General features: G+C 48.2%; 7 protein-coding genes across 7 annotated transcripts; 3 read left to right on the forward strand and 4 right to left on the reverse strand.

Moving 5' to 3' along the window:
- Positions 1-22: 22 nt before the first annotated feature.
- GGS25DRAFT_495709 (uncharacterized protein) lies at positions 23-2811 on the forward strand. Its single transcript, XM_049261475.1, has 4 exons — positions 23-732; positions 791-1942; positions 2001-2631; positions 2684-2811. The coding sequence occupies exons 1-3, from the start codon at positions 598-600 to the stop codon at positions 2169-2171; spliced, it is 1458 nt and encodes a 485-aa protein (XP_049115821.1). The 5' UTR covers positions 23-597; the 3' UTR covers positions 2172-2631; positions 2684-2811.
- A 524-nt stretch (positions 2812-3335) lies between these two features.
- On the forward strand, positions 3336-4256 carry GGS25DRAFT_495715 (uncharacterized protein). The gene has a single exon (XM_049261476.1). It carries the CDS (start codon positions 3747-3749, stop codon positions 4029-4031), a length of 285 nt encoding a protein of 94 aa, XP_049115822.1. The 5' UTR covers positions 3336-3746; the 3' UTR covers positions 4032-4256.
- A 1804-nt stretch (positions 4257-6060) lies between these two features.
- On the reverse strand, positions 6061-7047 carry GGS25DRAFT_495796 (uncharacterized protein). The gene is made up of 2 exons (XM_049261477.1): positions 6886-7047; positions 6061-6796 (listed from the first exon to the last, which is right to left on the reverse strand). Exons 1-2 carry the CDS (start codon positions 7011-7013, stop codon positions 6250-6252), a joined length of 675 nt encoding a protein of 224 aa, XP_049115823.1. The 5' UTR covers positions 7014-7047; the 3' UTR covers positions 6061-6249.
- A 2232-nt stretch (positions 7048-9279) lies between these two features.
- GGS25DRAFT_495817 (GTP-binding protein Obg/CgtA) lies at positions 9280-11987 on the forward strand. Its single transcript, XM_049261478.1, has 2 exons — positions 9280-9382; positions 9652-11987. The coding sequence occupies exon 2, from the start codon at positions 9933-9935 to the stop codon at positions 11820-11822; it is 1890 nt and encodes a 629-aa protein (XP_049115824.1). The 5' UTR covers positions 9280-9382; positions 9652-9932; the 3' UTR covers positions 11823-11987.
- Positions 11988-15094, reverse strand: GGS25DRAFT_495821 (S-adenosyl-L-methionine-dependent methyltransferase). Its single transcript, XM_049261479.1, is given in 3 exon segments — positions 11988-12146; positions 12159-14915; positions 14970-15094. The coding sequence occupies 2 exon segments, from the start codon at positions 14988-14990 to the stop codon at positions 12363-12365; spliced, it is 2574 nt and encodes an 857-aa protein (XP_049115825.1). The 5' UTR covers positions 14991-15094; the 3' UTR covers positions 11988-12146; positions 12159-12362.
- On the reverse strand, positions 15095-18729 carry GGS25DRAFT_495825 (P-loop containing nucleoside triphosphate hydrolase protein). The gene is made up of 9 exons (XM_049261480.1): positions 18613-18729; positions 17916-18021; positions 17565-17822; positions 17386-17490; positions 17267-17321; positions 17140-17193; positions 17049-17067; positions 16133-16991; positions 15095-16075 (listed from the first exon to the last, which is right to left on the reverse strand). Exons 2-9 carry the CDS (start codon positions 18012-18014, stop codon positions 15356-15358), a joined length of 2169 nt encoding a protein of 722 aa, XP_049115826.1. The 5' UTR covers positions 18015-18021; positions 18613-18729; the 3' UTR covers positions 15095-15355.
- Positions 18730-19206: 477 nt separating this feature from the next.
- On the reverse strand, positions 19207-22526 carry GGS25DRAFT_495831 (P-loop containing nucleoside triphosphate hydrolase protein). Its single transcript, XM_049261481.1, has 3 exons — positions 22103-22526; positions 21977-22037; positions 19207-21846 (listed from the first exon to the last, which is right to left on the reverse strand). Exons 1-3 carry the CDS (start codon positions 22295-22297, stop codon positions 19637-19639), a joined length of 2466 nt encoding a protein of 821 aa, XP_049115827.1. The 5' UTR covers positions 22298-22526; the 3' UTR covers positions 19207-19636.
- Positions 22527-22618: the final 92 nt, after the last annotated feature.

The raw sequence follows: 22618 nt of genomic DNA on the forward strand, positions 1-22618 counted from the left end.
TGGCTGCTGCTTACTTTACGGTAGATATTCGGCTTGGGTTAAGGTAAGTTCACAGCACTGAATGTTACATGGCAGGGTAGGTACAAAAATTGCACCAAAAATTGCACACAGTGCACAGGCCATGTAGAAATTCACTAGCGAATATGCGAATTGGGGTGAATTGAACAGAGAAATTGTTGAATTGAATTCAAGTCACTAATATTTTAATTTTTTTTTCTACACTCAAATTTTACCTTTTGCTAAACCTGGCAGGCCAAAAGGACCCTGAGATCTGGCCTCCTTCCCCTACAGGCTTTGCCGATCGCCTCTTTTAGTTTTGATTCTTAATTCCCTATTACTACCTACCTTACATACCTTCTAGACCTCTCCTACCTCTCTTACCTCTCTTATATATACCATCCCATATCACATAGGCACGGTATCCTAAATTCTCACTTTCTTTCAGTTGATGACTTGAAGTCAAAGTCGGTCTTCTCCATCTATCGTCATACCATATTGACTACCTGGTTTCATTCATTCCCTACACCTAAAACTTTAGGAACATAGGAACATACCTAGCTAGGCATTCTAGGTACTTGAACTACCTAGTCATCCACCATGGCTGAAGTAACTTCTGTGCCTGCTGCTGCGCCCGCTGTTGAGAAGAAGAAGCCTGAGAAGCCCGACGCCGATCTCTTCAATGAGCAATTGGCTAAGGCCGAGAAGGAATACAAGGATTCTTTTGCTAAATATGTATGGTTGCGCATTCCACAACCGAGACACCCTTCCAGTATACTAATGACAACTCAAGAACGCCGTCAAACAGAAGGTCGAGCTCGCCGTAGGAGGCAAGAATAAGGACAACCAATCTCCCACCCAAAAACGTCGCCAGGAACTTATCGCTCAAGCCAATGAAATCCGCAACAAGCAGGGTGCTGGCAAGAATGCCCGTACTAGCAAGCTTGATCAAATCAAGCGCCTTGACGAACAGCTTCGCTCTCGAATCGCCGAACAGAAGAATGCGCGCAACAAGGTTGCCTACAAGAGCGTCGAGGACCTCGACCGACAAATCGAAAGTCTTGACAAGCAGGTTAATAGCGGCTTGATGAAACTCGTCGATGAGAAGAAGGCCCTTACCGAGATTTCGAACCTCCGAAAGCAGCGCAAGAACTTTGCTCAATTCGATACTTCACAAAAGGGCATCGATGAGCTGAAGGCCAAGATCAAGGAGATCAAGGACAGCATGGAAGATCCGGAAGCACGTGCGCTTAGCGATCAATATACCAAGATCCAAACCGAGCTTGACGCTATCAAAGCTGAGCAAGACGAAGCATTCAAGAACGTGAATGTCCTGCGCGACGAGCGAAGCAAACTACAGGCCGAACAACAAGAAAAGTTCCAGGCCGTGCGTAAGCTCAAGGACGACTACTATGGCGCAAAGAAGGCCTTTGGCGAGTACGAGCGTGAGGCTCGCCAGCGAGCCCGTGAGCGGCAGAGAGCCGAGCGCGACCGCATCGAGAAGGAGCGCAAGAAGGAGCGCGCCCAGAAACTGCTCCAAGAGGCAAGCGACCCTGCCTACCTCGAGGAGATTCAGCGAGCCAACAGCCTGCTCCATTATCTGGACCCATCCTCGGCCCCCACAGAGAAGGCACCCCTTCTAGCTGATAGCGGTCTCGGTGCTCAAGCTTCGCGCAAGGTTGATGATGCCGGACTCAAGGGCACCAGATTGCTACGAAAGGAAGATCGCGAAGAAGATTATTTGCCTGCCGTGAAGAAGGGTAAGAAGGGTAAGAAGAGCGTCGCTACTGAGAAGGGTTACAAGTGCCCACCTTCTGTTATCGACGACTGCGTATTCTTGGGCATTGACCCTCCCATGAGCGCCGATGATGTCCCCGGCGTTGCTGAGAAGGTCAAGGCCAAGCTGGAGACCTGGAAGTCCGATCAACAGGCCCAAACGCAACGAGTAAGTCGAATCTTAAAGCTGTCATCTTCGTTTGTACTTTGTTGCTAACTATAGTCAGAACGTTGAGAAGGCCAAGAAGGAGATCGAGAAGTTGGAGGCTGAGGAAGCAGCGGATGCTTCGGGCACTGCAACCCCTAACGGCGTCAACGGAGATAAAAAGACTGATGACAAAGTGGAAGCCGTCACTTCGGAGCTAAAGGAGACATCGCTAGAGGAACAGACGGCATAGAAATGCCAACGACCCGCGAAACGTCACGGCTCGAGCCTGAATAAGGTCTTATCCGTCACATAACGGAGTGCCTGTTATTATAACATCAAAGGACCCTTGATCACCACATATAAATGGGTCTGGTTCACTACATACTAAATGAGGTCGGGCTTTTGGTTTTTTTTTCTCTTGAGCGGGAACGACTGGATGGGGACAAGGTGATGAGGGGGGGAAGGGAAAATGGAGGTTATATTCCCACATCACGTGTACCTATGTAGTATCACCATGTCCGCATTAGGTATCTTTGTTTCCTGCACGCCGGAAATCTTTCTCGGCCTCATCAATCCTCATTCTTCCATCTATCATTACTCGATTTTGCAATGTGTATCGGATATGAGAGGTAGAGATATGTATTTGTAGGTACCAGGTAGGTACCTACCATACTACTACATATGTAGGTATCGGCATGTACTATCGTGATCTACATCATCAATGTATCCTCCCAAAGAAATATAATAGGCACGCCTACTTACACGGAAAACAGGCTAACACTAGCTAACCATCAAAAGTAAACCTATCTCATACCTCGATATAATAAGTAAGCTTCGTGCAAGCGTCGTGCGGTATGGGCCGACCCTTTGGGTTCGTTGTTGTTTTTCTTATCCCCTACTTACTACTTACATACCCAGTAGCCTTCTACTACCTATGTATCTCCAGTACCCTATTTTCCATTCGGCCGGTTTCCCCGTCCGTGTGTTGCGTGCGTACTAGGTACTTACCTACTTAGGAGCTATGTATGTAGTTTAGTATGGATGTACATAACTATGTGACGTGTGTCTGTGTGGATTCGTGGATTGTCTGTGTGTCTGTGGCCTCCACAATCCCTCTCTGTTTGTCTCTCTCTCTCTCTCTCTCTCTCTTACGTGATCTACGGTTACCCTGTGCTCATCATCTCCTCGTGTCTTGTCTATCACCCTTTTTTTTTTCTCTGGGCGTGTGTTGCTCTTGTTTATCTACATGTATGTATGTGAGTAGGGTAGGTAGGTATCTGTCATTTGTAACAGAGAAAAAAAAACCCACTCCCATTTTCGGTAGGGAAGGGGATGTTGATTCGCTCGTTTGGTTTTGGTTTGGTTCTTTTTTTTATAAAGCGGATTTTTTTTTAAGGAGGAGGGGGAGGGGGAGGGGCTGACGCATATACATACATACATATACAGACACAGACCACACTTACATACATACGTACATACATATGTACAGAGGTAGTTTGTAGGCACGTCAATGCTGCGATGGTAGGTAGGTAGGCAAGTAGTAGTAGTAGTAGGGAAGTATATTAGAACATGTCATATAGTAAGTATTATGCTCTGTTATGTACGGCATCGATCACGATTTCCGGAGATGGGGGATTTGTGGTTTTGGGCTGTATGTGCAATACACTATGCGCGTGCGTACGTGCGTGCGTATAGGTAGGTAGGTAGGCAGATAGGTACGTGCGTATATCGATTTGTATCTGTCTGTCTTTGCCTGTGTCTAGGTATAGAAGTAGAATACATACATAGATATATAGATAGATAGGTAGGTGTATATGACCAAGCCATGCATTGGGGCAGCATGTCTCAAATTCTTTGGGCCCGATTGGGCGTTTTGAGGAAGGGGGGTGCTACTGTTATTGCCATTGCTGCTCTTGGGATTTCTGGTATGTGTAGATCCAACCGATTCCCCTCTCATATTCTCATCTTAGGTATACCATTTCCATCTCTTGGACGTTGGAGAGGATGTAAGGAGGAGGAGGGGATGGAGATGTGGATATGGAGACTACAGGTAGGTGGATGGGTTGGTGGATGGAGAGAGAGGGACGTACATACATACATACATACATGAACTAGTAGAGATAGCCTGGATACACTACCTACATGTCGACCTAGTTTCTGCTCACTTAGGTACGTATTGCGTGCTTTGGTATAGTACGATTCGTGCATGTATATGTGCGCAGGTAGGTAGGTGGGAATATGGAGATATATATCGATAGATTGGTTAAGCTACCTAGGTAGGTAGGTAGGTAGGTAGGTAGGTAGATATGTGAGAGTGCCTACCTTCTATCTAGCAGGGCGTGTATAGCAGCAGCCGCGTAAGAGGCTTTCTAAGATACATACATCATACTTCGCTCACTTACCTAGTACTTGATCCCTCTTACATACCAAGCCTACCTCTACCTAGGTAGGTTACCTGCTTCCACCAATACTATACATCCATATCCGTAGGTAGGTAAGAGGTAGGTACTAAGTAGGTAGATATACCTGACCTCGAAACCCACGTTTAGACGTGTTCCCTACCAACTTACCATACCAATCCTCTCCATACCTTGGGTATCGTATCGACCTAAGTAGGTTGATACCTATATATTCCCTACACCAAGAAACACACAAATCCCCGTCGCTCAATTAACCCTTAGCCTACCATCCATCCATCCATCCATCCATCATTACCGCCTCCTTCGTTCCTTCGTTCCTTTCTTTCCCTTCCCACCTCCCATAGCTCCCTACATCTCTACCTTTCTACTTGCCCACCTACCTAGGTACTTGCCCACCTGCCCATTCGTCCTTCATTCCCAGAGAAAAGAAAAGTCCCGAACCTCCCAGTGGCGTTTCACAGTAGGTAAGTGGTAGGTACCTATATTATATACCCTACTATACCTATACGTGAGCGAGACATACCTACCTACGTGTCAGCCGCATTATCATAGGGACATGTTCAGTCAGGCTCTGCCCGCGTGATTTATATCCAACTCAAACTTAAGGGAAAGGGGGTGGGGTGGGGTTTTGGCTTTTCTTTTGGGCTTTCTCGTCCTTTTAATTAAATCCCTTTTCATGTTTAAATCATATTATATATGCGTTGTTGTGTTGCGGGAGGTAGCTAGGGAAGTGGTTAGGTAAATAGGCATGGTATATATGTATTGTATACCTATAAATCCTTCCATCCATATATAGGTACCTAACCTAGGTTAGCACAGGTATGTGCCGTACCACGTCTACAGTTTTCGTGGTTTGGTACTTTATTCGGCCGGGTGATGAACGAACACGTTTTACATCCATGCTCACGTAAATAACAACCTATCCATCCATCTACCCATAAGCAGCAGCAGTAGCATAAAGATACCCAAAGTGCTCCTGAGCTGCCCCCATATGCCATATGCCAATATTCCCCATAGGCCAGTCCATTGCATACTCGCAATTTATCAATCAATTAAAGCAATCATAAATCAGGAACGAGGTTTCATTTTTGAAGATGTCGTCGTTGTTGGTAATTGTTGATTTGACTAAAACTCGTTCTGCCTTCTCCTATTCTGCCCAGCTTTGCCCCTCTCTGCCCAGCCCATGTAGGTATTCGATTCCTCGTAAACCCAACTCCCAATCCTCGCAACGATTCTTCCCTAACTGTCTATCTTTCTGCCCTACGTATTCCAGTAGGGATAGTAGATAGACATGGACAACACATCCAACCAACAATAAAAAAATAAAAAAAAATAAAAAAAACCATGAAGAGGAGATCAAGGGAGGATAAAAATAGACAGTTGGAACCAACGAAAACAATATGCCGAGAACCAAATGCCCTTCTCGTCCAACCATAATCCATATCACTCCGTACGCCCAAACTTAGGTAAAAATAAACCCCCCCAATGAAAATTCGCCACCCGTCTTAGATGACTCCAAGCTCGAGATAGATCCAAGTCCCTCACGGAAACGGTAGGATATCGAATGAGAAGAAAAAAAAGATATCGTGAACTGAACAGCTCGTCGAAAAAAGAGCTGTATTTCGCCCGCTATGCAGAAAAAAAGTAAATGGTATCGGAGACGTTTTTCCTCCCACTTATGCAGCAGATATGGTGATAATCGTGCGCCTTCGTGGTCTCGTGAATAGGGTCGTGCTTAGTTTCATCGGATTAGAAATAGAAGATTGTGGTGTAGATGTTTGAGGTGCTGTGATCCAATTGTACAGGTAGAACAAAGGAGCTCGAGTCAATGGCCAGGGCGTAAAGCTGTCGTGGTCGTCGTTTTTTCAACGATAATATGACCATTCCTCTGACTATGTCATCCAACTTTTAGTATTGGAAATAAGTACTCGGCGGCGGTGCAGTCGGAGGCCGGTAGCTATGCCGCCGTGAGGGCGGGGCCAATGGATTGCCAACCGGTCCTGGCGTTCTTCGATCCATGGGTGGAGGCGGCGGCGGCGGCGTTCTTCTTGCGAGAGGGTTACGTTCCACTCTCTCGTGGAATGCTTCGCCCGCTATCGTGGCCGTCGATGTGCCACCTCGCCTTCCGCCCTTCCGTGACCCGCTCAAGGCACTCAACGGAGGATCCTTGACGGCAGGCTCGTCGTCGGGAGGAAGTGTTAGTTCGACTAGGCTGTAAAAGTATTCGAGCACCTCAGGGTACCGCTGAACGCTAGATTGCCAATCTTCGTCGATTCCTCGCTTTAGAGTCGCTTGTGCGGCAGCAACCTCGTTTGGATGCGGGGGCGCATTGTAATAATGCCACGCGTGTGCTGTTAGACGTTCCAAATGAGACGTATGTGCAGCTTTGCGTCGGTCGGTGAGTAGGCGAAAATACTCGAGTATGTAGTCTTGAGCGTGTGCTCGGACCCAAGATCTAAGTCAATGATGAGCATATGGTCATAATGGGGGGCAGAGGTAGTGAGCCTAGGTTCACCGGGGAGTGGGATGGCGCGAAGCTCTTACCGTATCTCAGTAAAGACAGACTGCATCATCCTGGTTTCGGCTTGTTCGATGGCGATCTCGAGACCTTTGGCCTCACAGTCGCAAGCCCGGCTAGCAGGAGCATGGCAGATAGCACAATCCGGGTCCATTCTGATGATGGACTTGCGTTGTTTATGTTCCCTGGTATACATTTTAGCGGCGTGAAGCCGAAATTGGCGGGCAGGAGAGCCGGGATGTGGGAAGTGGTGAACATGGGCGGAGGTAATGGAGGAGAGTTCAATAATGTACAACGCTCTGTTCACTTAATGACCCGAGAAGGGTCCATGCCAGAAGGGGAGAGGAAGTAAGAGGAAAGAAGAGCGGGTAGGAGGGTAAGGCGCACGGAGAGTGACTGACCTGTATTATGAACAGAACAATAGCAAGGAAACAACACAGCACGGCAGGTTTGGGCAATGGTTAGATAGAGTCGCAGCAGACAACGTGGGCGCAGGAGGGGGGAATTGGATGTCGGTTCAACGCAGTCAATGGCTAGCTCAGAAAATCTACCTGCAGGAGCCAAAGGCTGACCGCCCTATCTGATTATGCGGCGATAGTCAACCGAGGGCAGCAAATAAGGGGAAAGATAGTGAGTTTGCGTCCCGACGGCACCGGTATCTAGGCGTGCAAGATACCGCTTAGGATGGAGCGTGGGGAACGCGGAGAGCGAGAGAAATTGTGAGAAATGCGCGACGGGAGAGGCAAGAAGAGACCAGTCGAGTGGATCAACGGAGTCCGTATGCGGGAAGGGGTTGAGGTTGAGAGGCTGGGGGAGAATGGGCGTTCGACTTGCAGTGCTATGCAGAACCGAGAATCCACAAAAAAGGCCAATTGCTGACGAGGGACGGAATTAGAGTGAGAGAGGAACGATGGGAACAGAAAAGGTGAACAACTAACAAGGGCCCGGGCAGGGACAGGGACGGACAGCAAAGACGACAAGGGACGAGAAGGTTACAAGTGCCACTGCCCAGCGGAGCCCAAAGACAAGTCTAGCGAGCAAGGAGGTAAGAGGTTTGAGAGGGGTTAGTGAGAGTTATGTCCACGTTTGGCCACAAGAGCGATATTTAGCTGTCGTGGCTCGAATGGGCGGCAGGATTACTAGTAGCATGCAGTGTGCATGAGGGTAACCCAATCGAGAGTTTGCATAATCCGGCCGGTCTGGTGTTGCTTCCACGAGCCAGTAATCGTAAGAGGACAACGTTGGAGTGATGGCAAGTTAAAAAAGAAAAAAGAAAAAGTATTGCTATGTATTTGTATTGGAGAATACGAACGATACTAATATGTAAGAGAGGAGGAGAATGATATTGATGTGTTCTTCCCCTCTTGATATTGAAGAGGGGATAGAGGATCGTACGAGGTGGGATACTACTAGGTGTGATATCTAGTAGTAGTAGCAGTAGCAGTAGTAGTAGTATGTATGAGATAGGATAGTATGGAATAGGATAGAGTAGAGAGAAGAAAAAGGATAGGATGAGGTGAGGTGAGAGATATGTACGAGACACAAAAAGACAAACCTCTTAACCGTATGTAGGTAGGACCTGGTTGGTAAGGGAGTAGTACCCAGATAGGTATGTAGGTATGATATGTATGATATGTATAATATGTACGAAGTATGCAGCTTATAAGGCCAAAAAAATAGAAATAAATAAATGACTGGAAAAATTATAGGAGAACGGAAATGAAATGCTTACTTGCTGCTCGTTTCGTTGGCAAGGTTGGGATCCGGCTCCAACTGTGACAGCAATACTGATTCATCGACTCAAGTCTCAAGTATGTACATACAATATACCATGTAGTACAGTATGAGTACCTACACAATGGCTACATTATGTAGGTAGGTATACGGTAGGCATACTAATAATTGCCTAGTAGAGAGAAAGAGAGGGGGTCTGCCCAGCCCGCATCTCAAACAACACGCACACATTTAATTTTTTTGAGGCTCCGAGAGAAGATGTCCACTTGGATGTCCCACTTGTCTATTCGATTTCGATTCGTTTTAGCTTCACGTTGCCAAGCCTGAGCGCCCGCATCTTGCAAGGGACACCCCAAGTTGTGCGATAGATGGCGTATGTCCCAGCCATACTAGGCATGTAGTAGGTACTGGGTACTGGGTTATTTGATGGCTAACCCCCCCATTCGTATCCTCACCGCCTTTCGGCGCATCCAGCGGTTCATGAGACTTCAGGATGTGCCGGTCCAATGGCGTTTAGAATCCATTTGGGATACCATGCTCAAGGGTTTTGTCATGGCCAATTTGGTTGACGGTGAAGCATTTACCACATTTTCGGACAATAGTATATATTAAGGGTATGGCAATCACATCCAAATGTCGATTGGGATGTTATTGTATGTATGTGTTGTGGTACGAGTAGTAGGAGTACCTAGGTAGTGGTGATGATGGTTAGTTATTGTTTGATTGATGATGTTTTGTTTTTGTCGTCGTTTGAATTTAAAGATTGAATATTTACCAATTACCATGTAGGTATGCACCTACCCAGGCAGCTACCCAGGTACACAACCTTCAATGTTGTAGCACCACTCAATCTTTAATAAGTGGGTTTTCATTTCTCTTCTTTTTCTTCCTTATCCTTTTCTTTTTTTTTTTTTTTTTTTTTTTTTTTTTTCGTGTGCTAGTTACGTCGTGTGAGGTTGGAATCCACTCTAACCCGTTTGCCAGTCCCCGTCCAATCCCGTACCCCCCTACCCTATTCCGGAAAAGATGTCCCGATGCTCATGTGACCACCATTTTAGCCGAAGCCGGCACCCCCGGCAGGTGAAGCGAGGACGCTAGCAGGGCTAGGATCATCAAAGCTTCAGAATTGTGGGGCTGGTCTTTATCTTATCGAGTATTTTCTCTTATCGACAGAAAATTAATTGAGCAATTAGAATCCGAACCATTCAATTTTTCTTAGAGGGGCGACAGAAAGGTCCGTGATGTGATCATGGTTCGACAGCTGACTCAATTGATATTTATGATGATGAATCGACGATAAACTGCAGATCAAATCCATTAATCCTCCAAAATCCAAAAAATGCCTCCAAGGTGCTCACCAAGTTCAGGGCTATTCCTCCCATTCCTCTACCCCTCGCTCTTCCGAACCGTCTCGTCATCCCGCCGCATAATAACAACAATACATCGAGCAACCATCACAACCACCACCACCAGCACCACTACTACCACCACTACCATACATAATCCCTCCTCTTCTCCCTCCACCACCATCCAAAATGCCACCGACCTCTCCTCCTCGAGCGACACCATCCCCCACTCCCGCCTGAACCCCGCCCCCGACGACTATGCCCTTACAGCCTTCGCCGACAAGGCCCGCATAACCGTGCACGCCGGCGGCGGTGGCCACGGCTGTATCTCCTTCCTGCGTGAGGCCTACCAGCCCGACGGCCCCGCAAATGGCGGAGACGGTGGCCACGGCGGCAACGTGTACATCCAGGCCGTGCACGGCGAGACCTCTTTACACAAGCTCGCGCGCCGTCGCGTCTTCCGCGCCGGCAGAGGGAAATCCGGCCAGGGCGGCAACCGCGGCGGCGCTCGCGGCGAGGACGTCATCATCCAGGTGCCCGTTGGGACCGTGATCCGCGAGCTCGAGCGCGTGGATCCTGTCGTCGCCGAAAACCAGCGGTTCCGCGAGGCGCGCGAGCAGGAACGGGAGTACAAGCGGTTGGCACGGGAAGCTGAGGCGGCCATCGAGGAGGCGGGCGGAGGAGAAGGAGGCGAAGGGGCAGACGAGGGCGTGGAAGAGGCAATCCGCGCCAAGCTGCCCGAGGAGCCCGACAACCCGCATCTGCACAAGTTCCTGCTGTACCCGGGCATATCGAGCATGGAGCGCCGCTCGGTCACGCTGCCCCGCTTACCGCGGCGCGAGCGCCTGTACGTGCAGCCCGAGGCCCCAATCCAGCTAGACCTATCCTCACCAACACCGCGGCCCATTCTCCTCGCCACCGGCGGCGTCGGGGGGCTCGGAAACCCGCACTTCGTGTCCATAGACCGACCACGCCCGCTATTCGCGACCAAAGGCGAAGAAGCAATCAGCCTGCGCTTCGAGCTCGAGCTCAAGCTCCTCGCGGACGTCGGACTCGTCGGCCTACCGAACGCCGGAAAAAGCACCCTCCTCCGCGCGCTGACGAACAGCCGCGCGCGCGTCGGCAACTGGGCCTTCACAACACTACAGCCCAACATCGGCACCGTCGTGCTCGACAACCACAAGGGCCGCCCCATCCCCACGCCCAAGCCCGCGCGCCCCGCCCCCCACGCCGTGATCCGCGACGCCGCGTACGGCTCCGTCGTGATCGCGCAGCCCGAGCAGATCGCAGGATCAGGAGGCCCCGAGCCGCGCACGCGCTTCACCGTCGCCGACATCCCCGGCCTAATCGAGGGCGCGCACCTCGACCGCGGCTTGGGCATCGCCTTCCTGCGCCACGTCGAGCGCGCCGGCGTCCTCGCCTTCGTCGTCGACCTCAGCGCCGGCGAAGCCGTCACCGCCCTCAAAGCCCTCTGGACCGAAGTCGGCCTCTACGCCCGCATGCGCGAGGACGAGGAGAAGGAGCGCGAAATCGAGAGCCGCATCGACTGGGAGGGCGACGGCGCCAGCCGCAGGGGCTACGGCGGCACGCAAATGATGCTCGCAGACAACTACGACAATGTCGACGGCCAGCACCAGGGGGGCCTGCACATCGCCGCGAAGCCGTGGTTCGTCGTCGCCACCAAGGGCGACCTGCCCAACACCCAGGACAACTACGCCCGGCTGCAGGCCTACCTCGACGCCGTCACCGACGGCCAGGAGCCGCACCCGAGCGGCGTCGAGGGCGCCTGGGTCGCTGACTGTGCTGCTGTGCCCGTCAGTGCCATCAACAAGCACGGCGTCGATCGCATTCTGCATTGGACTGTTGGGTTGTTGGATGGGTAGGTAGGTAGGTAGGTAAATAGATAGACTAACATGGGCCAGAGAGATAAGTAAATACGGGAAGGGGGGCATTGGAAAAAAAAAAAGGGAGGAAGAAAAAAAAGAAGGCATAATATAGCTAGGTTAGATAGTTATACATATATAATAATATACATTTAAGCATTGAATTTTACCTATACTACCTACCTATTAAACAAATTTTATAGACGCTACCGAATCCCCCTTATTTCTTTCTTTTTTGGTAAAAAATAAAAATAAAAATCCCAAGCCATCTTGTCGTTTCTTTGATATGTACCTATATAACTAAATATGTACTAAGTAGGTAGGTAGGTAGGTAGGTAGGTAGGTAGGTAGCCTTTTAAAAGTCCCGGACCGTGGTCAACATTCTGTTAAATATTCTTCTTCCTCTCCTTTTGGGCAAGGCACGATAAACCAACCAATTATGCTTCCCTTTGAACAGGCTGGCTACATTCGGTAGCTAGGTACCTAGGTAGATACCTCTCATCCAGCCTAAACAGCCTCTCTGGAATTTGATTCATTACTTCATTCCTCTACGTCGTCCGTGTCCATGACCTCGATAGGCTTCTCAGCTGTGCCGTTTTCCGCATCCGGCTCCTCGATCGCGGCGGCATCTTCCAAAACCTCATCCTTGGCTTCGGTTTCAGCCTCAGCCTCAGCTTCAGCTGCCGCTTCGGCTGCCTTCTTGGCCGTCTCCTTGAGAGTCTGGTTGATCACCGGCGAAGTATCGTTGAAGACACGTAGCAACATTGCGGATCGATCCTCCTTCGGCAGCATCAGGTTCAACGAGTGGAAGCTCTTCCACAGCGGAAGCACCATACGCTCTGCAAAGTCTGGGTCGCTTCCGTCTGGTTCGATGACGAGTAGACAGCAGCCCATGCCAATGTCCTTAGCCCGTTCACCAATTTCGTTGAGTTTTCTCCAGTCTTCATCAATGAACTTGGGGAACATCTCCTTGAGAAGTTTATGGAAAGTTTCCTTCTGTGTGAGGCGGATGACTCGTTCCGGCCCGACGTATCCTGCGATAATAGGCATGCCTTCTGACTGTATTCTCCATCTACAGACCTCCGCGGATGGCGCGTCTTGTTTCATAAACATTTTCACGCCTCCGTGGACAAACTTGACGCCACGGCCTTCATTCTCAACCAGAATATCCCTGAGGAGTGCGCTAGTGTAGTAAATAGCCTTCGCTGGCTCACCTGTCGCATTTCGTACCATGTATCGGTCCGAAGGGAAGCGGTCCGATATTTTATAGAACTTTTTGATGTTTTCAATAACAGGGTGTTCTAGCGGTAAGTACTTGAAAGGTTCTTCGTGGTTACCGTCTGATTTGACTTTTCGGTCAGATTGAGAATTGTTCTTGGGAGTACTTTCGGCCACTGGCTGGGTTTCCTCTGCTTTAGGTTCCTCAGTGACCTTTTCGGTTTCATTGACAGTTTCGGCAAAAACTCCAGGTTGAGCCTCGGGTGTGTCTCTAGGTGATTCAGTTTTCTGTTTTTTGGTGTCTCGCTTCGTCTCAGCCTCTTGGTCATCCAGGCTCCGCTTAGCTCCCACGGTGGGAAGAACATCAGTCGGCTCACCCAGAGCGGCTTTCTCTTCTTCTATATCCATTTTAACCTCTAGCTCTGCCGTTTCGGTGTCCTTGGGGCCGGTGGTGTTGGCAGGAGGCCGCGATCTCGATTCAGGCTTAGCTTTGAAGTCATTCTTCTTCTCTAACACGGTAATGAAAAATCCTCCAGTATCTTGCTGGTGAGCATACACTCGCATGCATCGGTCCAAGGGAAGCGATGAGCAGTCGCTAGTATCTGGTCTGGGAAACATAGTTTCAGAGAGCTTGCCAGGCGTATGTCCCTCAGTCGTCAAGAAATATTGCTGAACTTCCTCCCAATTATTCCAGACGCGACCTGACTTGTCCATGATTTGCCATTGATGCATTCCTGGTTTTCTCTTCAACAGTGGAAGTCTATCCTTGCAGTCAATGATCTCAATCTTATCGGGACCTCCACACCGTTCGATTGCGGACACAACCACGGCTTCATTTTCAACCGGGTTCATACTACAAGTCGAGTAGACAACTCTGCCACCAACTTTCAACATTTGTAGAGCGCGAACTAGGATTCGAACTTGGGTAGCATGTAATCCCAGCGCGTTTCCCGGTTGCCAGTCTTTCCAGAGGTTGATATTCTTCCTCAATGTCCCATCTCCGGAGCATGGAACATCTGCCAGTATCCTATCAAATCGTAGGTATTGGCCTCTATTAGGCTGATCGGGATTCTGAGGCAGTTTTATGGCCGGGTAGAGAGTTGCATCGTGATTTGTGACGAGAAGGTTCGGGGAAGATAGTCGCTTAAGTTGGTGAACAAGCATGTGACTCCTCTTATAATCTGCGTCGTTAGCAACGAGCAAGCCCGTGGCGCGACCATCATCGCCGGTATCTACCGAAAGATCAACTTCTTCGTCACCGCCATCTTGCGGTTTAGTCTCGCCGAAGGACTGCATAAACTTGCGGATTCTTGTCTCCTCTCCGCGATGGACCATCTCAAGTAGTTGAGCGGCTTTGCTGCCGGGTGCTGCGCATAGATCTAACACCGTCATCCCGGGCTCGACATCCATGAGGAGTGGCGGGATCATGCTGACAACCTCCTGTCGGCTAATGTTGCCAACGCTCGTTTCAGAAACTAGGAACTTCTGAAAAGCAGCAAAGGGAGGGAACTTGCGAATAACATGTTTCGGGGTGTTCATAGAGTATGCTAGTTGGTCGGGGTACCAAGGTACTGGCTGAGGAGCCTCAACGGGCTCACCATCATGGCGTTCAATGGTGACGATGTTGGGCGCATATCTCGTTTCTAATAATCGCTTGACGGCAAGCGCATGGCCTTTGGATCCGCAGAAACGGAAGGAATTGGGAAGTTCCCTCTTTAAAGCATCCCAGAACTCGGTTCTTTCGTCATCATCTAATGGGAGAACTGAATTGTAAAACTTTTCGAGATTTTGGTTTTCCTTGATGATCTCGCTGAAGGATCGATACTGCGGAGGACCGTCGCGAGGGGCACGATTTCCCCCGCCTTTGCGAAATCCCTAAATTAAATTGTTAGGTTTACTTTATCTTTATAATATAGTATGTAAGCATACCTTGCGTTTAGATCGAGCCATTATTAATTATTGGAAAAAAAATGTATTCGAATTGTGATATGGGAGTTGTAAAGTAGAGGCGCATGTAATTATAAGTGTGTAGTAGCAAAGAAGAGGACTAAGGTCAGGGAACCTTGAAGTTTTCAAAGCTCAAAAGTTCTTATCCTTATCCTTTAGCTTGCTTATCTACTGCCCCACCACATTGTTCCCCACCAAAGCTTCAAGGTTCCCCTAGTTAGTTATCATTTGTTTTGTTGCATTATCAGTGCATTGAGAGTATAGTATGCATCTAAGCATAAACTATCATCTCCCCTATTCAGTACATAACAACACCATCTACCCAAACACAAAACACAAAACATCGACCAATACCCTCCCGTTCCATTTCAAGTAGAGCCTTTTAGGACTTTCAGAGCCTTTTCAAAGTACTCAATGTCTCTCCCTAGCTTCTCTCTGCGAATTTTCACTGGAGAATCCTCGGCAGCAATCATGTCCAGCTGTTCTTCATTGAGACCCAACACCATCTGTGTACTGAATATCTTGAGAGGGCCTTGCTCGCTTTGTAGTAGATGGTACTGGACCGCCCGTTGGCAGACAACATCGACAAACTTCTTTTGGGATACTTTGTAATACGACTTCAAAATATCGTGTATGTATGATTGATTATACTCCGAGTTCCCCATGTTCAACGAGAGGGTCTCCAGCTTTTCCTTGGTCAAGATGAGTCCCGATTCCTGAGTACCATAGTGGTTACGGAGACCTCTTTCATTTCCAACCTTCTCTATTGCTGATACTAATCGCTCACTCTGAGCCTTTTGGAGGTTGCTGTTGAAATAATGGTTGAGCGTAAGTGGGGTACTATTACTCTCCAAGGCGAGGAGAAACTTTGCCTCCTTCATAGCTTCGCGGTATGATTTTTGAAGTTCTTCGAGAATGAACCCGTTCCAAAGCTCATCGCGCACACGGCTATCGGGGCAAACCTCCCCAATGACCTTAACGATAAATCGATGGACTGTCCTAATGACGTTGTTCATATAGGAGAGTGTTATCGGCTTCCATTTCTTGGTCTGTTCCTTGAACATTGTCGATACCATGGCGGGGTTGAACTGTTTCTCACATGAGTTAACTGATATCACTCAAATAGTACATAATATTGAACTTACCGTTCCTAACTCTTGTCCGCGACTGGCTCGGTACACTTCTCCAATATACTTCATGATATCTTCCGGGCCACTCGTTTCGGGAATTATCAGGTCAACGGGGTCGAGAATCTCGTCCAGCTCGGGGCAAAAATCAAGGTCGGAGAACTCTGACTCGTTTGACGGGGTACCCGGGATTGATTCGTCTGCTTCAGACTTCGAGTCATCCGCAAATGGCCGTGTATGGCCGGTTTTCCACATAGAATCTGCGTATTTCTCATGCGCCTCAACTATCCGAGTGATGAGTCTGAGATCATAGTTTGTATCGAAGATCTCGTTCCCAGTATAGTACGCATTGACTGCATCTCGAGCTATTGTCTGGAACTCTTCGCTCATCTTGTTGAGATACGCTCGTTGGGTGTCCTGGGTGCTCCTCGAGGGGCCCATCTTATCACGCTGGGCTCTCAACGATAACAGCTCCTTCGCGATTTCCGCTTTGAGCTTTGGAAACTCCTTCTTGATTAGATCGGTCAGGAGCCCACGAACACGAGATTTCAATGCAGCTATACCAGCCTTCCCCAATCTTCGAACGTTAGTCCATTCAGGCTGGGAGAAAAACTTTGTCTCGTCTGCCTGACCCTGCTCCAAGGTCTTGTCAACATCGTCAGGCCCACGGTTCTTGACGATGTAGTAACCCAAGGTTAGATCACTTCTATTTCCCTCAACAAGGTTCATGACAATTCTCTGTTGTGTTCGCTCAATCGCTAGATCTGGCTTTGTCAGGACAGCCATAGTTCTTGTCATGTTCCGGTCTGCCTCCTTAGCCAGTTTCAGGATCTCTTGCGTCGCCGGATCGACATTGCTGGGCATAATTGCGAGTATACTGAAGAGAGACTTATGTTAGATCAGATCTATCATCGCGGAGGAGGGTGTGACTTACATGGTTCTGCTATCCTTCACTGTAATACTATGTTAGTGATAAACCTCGGATTAAAGAATCCAGGAGCTTGGCTATGATTTCTTCTACGTACTATATTTCTGTACCATGTTTCTCACAAGTTCTATGTCATCTCCTGTAGTAACACCTAAATACAATCTCGCCGTTAGTACTGTATTCATACCACGTGATTGAAGAAATGAGTTGTTATGATCCCTTACCTTCAGTTTCCTTTCGGAAGATGCCTGGCACGTCAATAACCGTAAAGTGTTCCTCCTAATGCGCCAGGTCAGTACTGCATTCTCTGTGAATCATATCACATTATAAGTGTAGGCGTTACCTTTGGCCCAAGCTTCTCAATCTTCAGAATATGTTCGCTAAATGCCGGAAGGCTCTCCGAAGACGTTGACGTCGTGGAGGCTCTGATTCCCATTGCCTTGTTTGCCTATAATGGATATTAGATAAGGTTCTTGCACCAAATAGTTTCAAACTGTGTAAATATGGGATGTGATGTCAGACCTCTTTAAACACTCTAGCGAGACTCTCTGGAGTCATCTCCTTAAGGGTACAGTGGAAATTTTTGATCCGTTCCAGGTCATGGCTGGATGCTTCATCACTGGGAATGATGGACACGCTGATGCTTTTCTCAGTTTCGCGACGACATGTAATCTGGGTAGCATAGCGTGTGCAGAGTTCTGCATCTCGAGGGAACCCAAAACCTGTGAGCCCTTCAAGTACAGAGCTCTTCCCTGATGATTGATCTCCGACAACGACCAGCTATGCTTTATTAGTACATCAATAATAACGCATAAGATATAAGATATTACTAAACAACCAGGTACCCAGTGATCAAAACATTGAGCGACATACCTGAGGAAGTGCGACCTTTGATCCAATGAGCTCGCGGAGCTTGTCAACCTTGGTTAAGATAGCGAGGTTGCCTTGGTCTGGCGGCGCTGTACTGCCCATTTTGAATCTGATTATTTTAACCATAAGCTTGACTGCATACAATGCCTAGTTATCTAGTACAGTAGTTGGACGAGTGTCAATTATTTTTCAAAGTCAAAGACATGAGTTATATAAGCCGAAGGGATGCCACTGAACGAAGACCGTGGAAGTATATACTTGTATACCTCCATCGTATGCATGAGACATGCAGATACCTCCCTACCTAGGTATGTACATACATGGACGCCAATGTCGAATGCCCCCCGAAACCCATCAATAGGCCCTCCAAGACACAACTGCCAAGGTAAACCGTAGAGAGATGGCGGCAACCCTGCAACGTGCTGGCCTGCGATTAGGCCGGGCATCCCATTGGCGGCCAAGCAAACGCGACGGTTTGACCATATCGAGGTTGACGAGGCGATGAAGGTCACCTGCTGTACCACTCCATGGTCGGAGGCGGCAAGCAACCCTGTGGTGAGCCTCGCTGTCTAGGGTAGGTACATACATACCTCAGGTAGTACAGGGCAGCTTCGTTTGCAATGTGACAAGACAGCCTCGGAAGGCACTCTAGCCCCTACAAGAACATTGAATCTTCATACGTACAAGATTTGGCACCTACATGTAGGTAGATACTCGCTCCACACATGGCTATGTACATGGAGGTCTGGAGTCCTCTTTGAAGCGCTTAGGTCGAGGCTCTGTCAACTGTGTGCATGAGTTTATGATCAGCCTACAGGGGCAAATACCTACCTAGTAGGGGGTAGCCGCTGAACAGAAGCCAAGCCACGTTTTAAAAGAACCAACAACAATCTGACTACTACGTACCCAGGTAGTCAATCAGCCTTGGGATATATATGTACATGTATCCATGGATGTATGTATAGATGAAAGATTCGTGTGACATTGTCGAATTGAAGAATCTAAAATTTAGGTATGTAGGTAGGTAGTAAACAACATTGAAAGTTAACGAAGGGTTTTAGATCGCAGCCGCAGTTGCAAACTTGATAAGAAGGGTGCCTACCTACACGAGAAGAGTGCATTCATATGTAGTAGAAGGTAGCATTGAATGTAACAAGCCTCGAGCCTTGCCTCCTTTTTGGGCTACAACCACATATCAGGCAGTACATGTAGTCATGCATTTCTACCAACACGCATTCGCGACCTACCCCCTTAGACTATAAAATTTAAACACTTCAAGATAAAGATATGTATCTGGATGTCCATTGTTGGTACTTGCATATGTAGGTAGCATTGCCACAGACGAGCTTCACCGTCATCATGCGGGCAGCATATTACTCTGCTATTCCTCTGGTAGCTCTCTGTTACACCGCAGTTCAAGCCAATATCGCTTTGATCCACGTGTCCACGGGAGGTAGTAAATGATATGAAGATGAAATAATTACTTTGATCACTTTGATCACTTTGATGAATTTGATCTGAACAGTCATAGAGTATAGTATATACATACAGAGATATACCACTTGGCATAAAAACTCCCATGCCACGTACATATGTAAATACCTATATAGTATGTACGTAGGGAGTATGCATGCAAATGGGCATGAGGCATACCACGATGATGCGCCATCTCAGTGCCTTAACCTCCCAACCGAATACCAATGGAAACTACCTACCTATGTAGATCAAAGCCCCTTCTCCCTGGGCCCCGTGACCCTCTCGAAGGTGTCCAGAGCCATGGTCAAAGTATGTCTTCCCTGTGTTTTCCCCCGGAGTAGGGTATCGTAATCTAGCATCTCCACAAACGGCACAAGAGCCGTAATCTCGAGTTTTCGTAAGCGGCCCGTTTGTGTTTCCCGTATCGTCGTTTGAAACTCGTAGGGATCGGGAGGAGCATAGATCTTGGCCACGTCAGTGATGTCGCCTTCTTCTGTGTGGCTTTCTTGTATGTCCTTGACTTCGAGGACGTGCCCCCCACGGACGGTGTGTATGTCATGTTGAACTGCGCCCGCTGAGACTTCGGGACAGACGATCGTGACCCTCATTACAGGCTCAAGTATGCCGATCATTTTTTGTTGATAAGCTTCCTGAAGGGCGGCCCGTACCGCCTTGTTCGCTGCGCTGATGAGATGGGAACTTGGAGCTGATCCGAACGAGTCCGTTGTGGGATTGTATGAGACGGTGACAAGACAGTGGTGCATCGGCGAGTTTCGACGGGGACCTCTCGTCAGTGCTGCTATTACACCATTCGAGAGATGTTGTCTTGTGCCATCAACGTCGGGTATTTGGCTCTCATGTGAGAATACGACTTGGATTATATTGCCGTCTCGCTCGATGAAGGGTCCTGATAATGTCTCACGATGGTGGTCTTCGAGAGGTTCGATGACCACCGAGCAGGCAGCCTTACCAGACTTTCCTGCTATTACCCTGTCAAAGACCGCTCGGTGCGAGGCTGTCGGCTCCATTAAATATTCTTTGTAATCAACCGAGATCGAACCCCAATATGCCTCGACCTTGTAATGATTCTGGAGACGATCGCGGGCAACTTCTAGGTGGAGCGTACCCATCCCAGAAAGGGTATACTGTTCTGTTTTCTCATCCTGAAACCAGCGCAAACTGGGATCTTCTCTCGAAAGGTTTTCTAGAGCTTCCTCGAGTGCCTTAGCACCAGTCGGACTATATGCATCCAAAACAAGAAAGGCTACAGCAGGTGGAATTTTGGGGGGCCGTACTTGTATTGTCGCAAGTTCTGTTTGCGGTTTTTTGTTGGCGCCAAAGGTTAGCAATGTGTCTCCAGTCCGTGCAGCTTTCAGGCCAGCGATTGCACCTATCTGGCCAGGAGATAAGTAGGGAATCTCAAGAGTCTGTTCTGCGGATATTTGCATCATGCTGAGAGGCCTCTCAAATTCTTGCAGGTTAGCATTCCACATAGGCGCGTTCTTTCTTAGGTTTCCCGTATAGACTCGGACGAAAGCTAGCATTCCTCGGCGGGGATCATTGACCACCTTAAAAACTGAAGCAAGAGCCTCGAAGCGGAGTTGAGACTTTTTGGAAGACTCCAATGCTTGAAGAACCTGGCTTAGAGGTTGCTGTGTCTGTCTAACCCGGACCTCAAGCTCGGGACGATCTTGGGGATTGGGTAAATAATCTGTGACTGCGTCCAGCAAAGCGGCAACACCGATGTTCTTCAAGCTAGATCCTGCAAAGACGGGTATTAAAGACCCGTCTCCATAATTAACCACACGACGAATGCTCTGTTTGATATTCATTTCGGATAGGTTGCTTCCATGGGCAGTCCATAATTCTAGGAGTTCGTCGTCCTTCTCGCAGAGCTGTTCAATCAGCCTCTCACGTGCGCGTTCAGTCTCGTCCTTTATGGTACCCTCAAGAGAGATCCCCGATAGCTCCTCAGGGTGATCTTTTGTTCCCATCCAACTAACGACAGAACGAGATATGACATCAACTACACCCCGTATGCTATCCTTGCCCCACCAAGGTATCTGACAAACCAATGGCATCCCATTAAGTTTTAGCCCAATGTCCTGTACGGACTTCTTGAAGGAGGCGCCATCCCGATCAAGTTTGTTGACGAAGACGACACGAGGAACTTTGAACTCTTGGGCAGAAGACCACACTCTCTCAGTGTGTGCCTCAACACCCTCTACTCCGTCGATAACGCAGACAGCGCCATCAAGCACGGGGATACAGCGTTCTACCTCGAACCTGAAATCCACATGACCAGGTGTATCGATAAGGTTGATGATATACTGATTTTTGCCCGGGGCCAGACGCTCCTTTAATGGCCAAGTGAATGTGATTGCGGCAGATTGGATTGTAATTCCTCTCTGTCTCTCCATAGGTAAAAAATCAGTCACGGTATCTCCTACGTCAACATCTAGAACAATCGTTAGCTAAATGTACGAGCAGATCTGGCCATCTCATGTGTCCTTATTCAAAAGATAAGTATTAATTAAGTATGGGAATTCTAGCAAGTCGAAAATTTATGGGAAGTGATAGTAACTTACTTCCTGCACGTTTCAAAGCCCCAGAATTGTAAAGCATCTGCTCCGTGGTTGTCGTTTTCCCCTGGATGATTGTATAAGCACTAGGCTCTATAGTGTAGTTGATGAAAGTGCTTATATGAGACGTACTGCATCGACATGGGCAATGATACCTATATTGCGGACATGTTCGATTCCCACACTATGGGAACTAGTGTGAGTTGAGGATCGCCTAACATTGCGATATTCGTTTTCATAATGCTTCAAGCGCAGTGATAACAGCCTGAGAAGTCGAGGTGGACTGGGTCTGAGGGGGGGTCGACATGTAAGTGCGAATAAGATCATACCCGCGAACTACGACCATTTCATAACTGAGGGAGTGGGAGTGGGAGTTTGAGATATGAAATGAATTCCTGCAAGATATAACTTGAACTGTATAATCTTAAAATATAGACTTTCCAACAACTTTTATGAATTAATGTTAATACAAACATGAATGAATGACTTTGATTTGGAGAACTAACAACTTGAACTCTCAACTGTACATAATTTGATGTTGATCTTATCCAATAAGTGGAATTCAGTTAAAAAAAAAAAAAAAAAAAAAAAGATCCATTTTTGGTGAAATGCACAGATCTATAAACGCACGGGCCATTACCAAGGTTA

The sequence above is a fragment of the Hypoxylon fragiforme genome (genome assembly GCF_022984875.1).
Source record: "Hypoxylon fragiforme strain CBS 206.31 chromosome Unknown GGS25scaffold_6, whole genome shotgun sequence".
NCBI lineage: Eukaryota > Fungi > Ascomycota > Sordariomycetes > Xylariales > Hypoxylaceae > Hypoxylon > Hypoxylon fragiforme.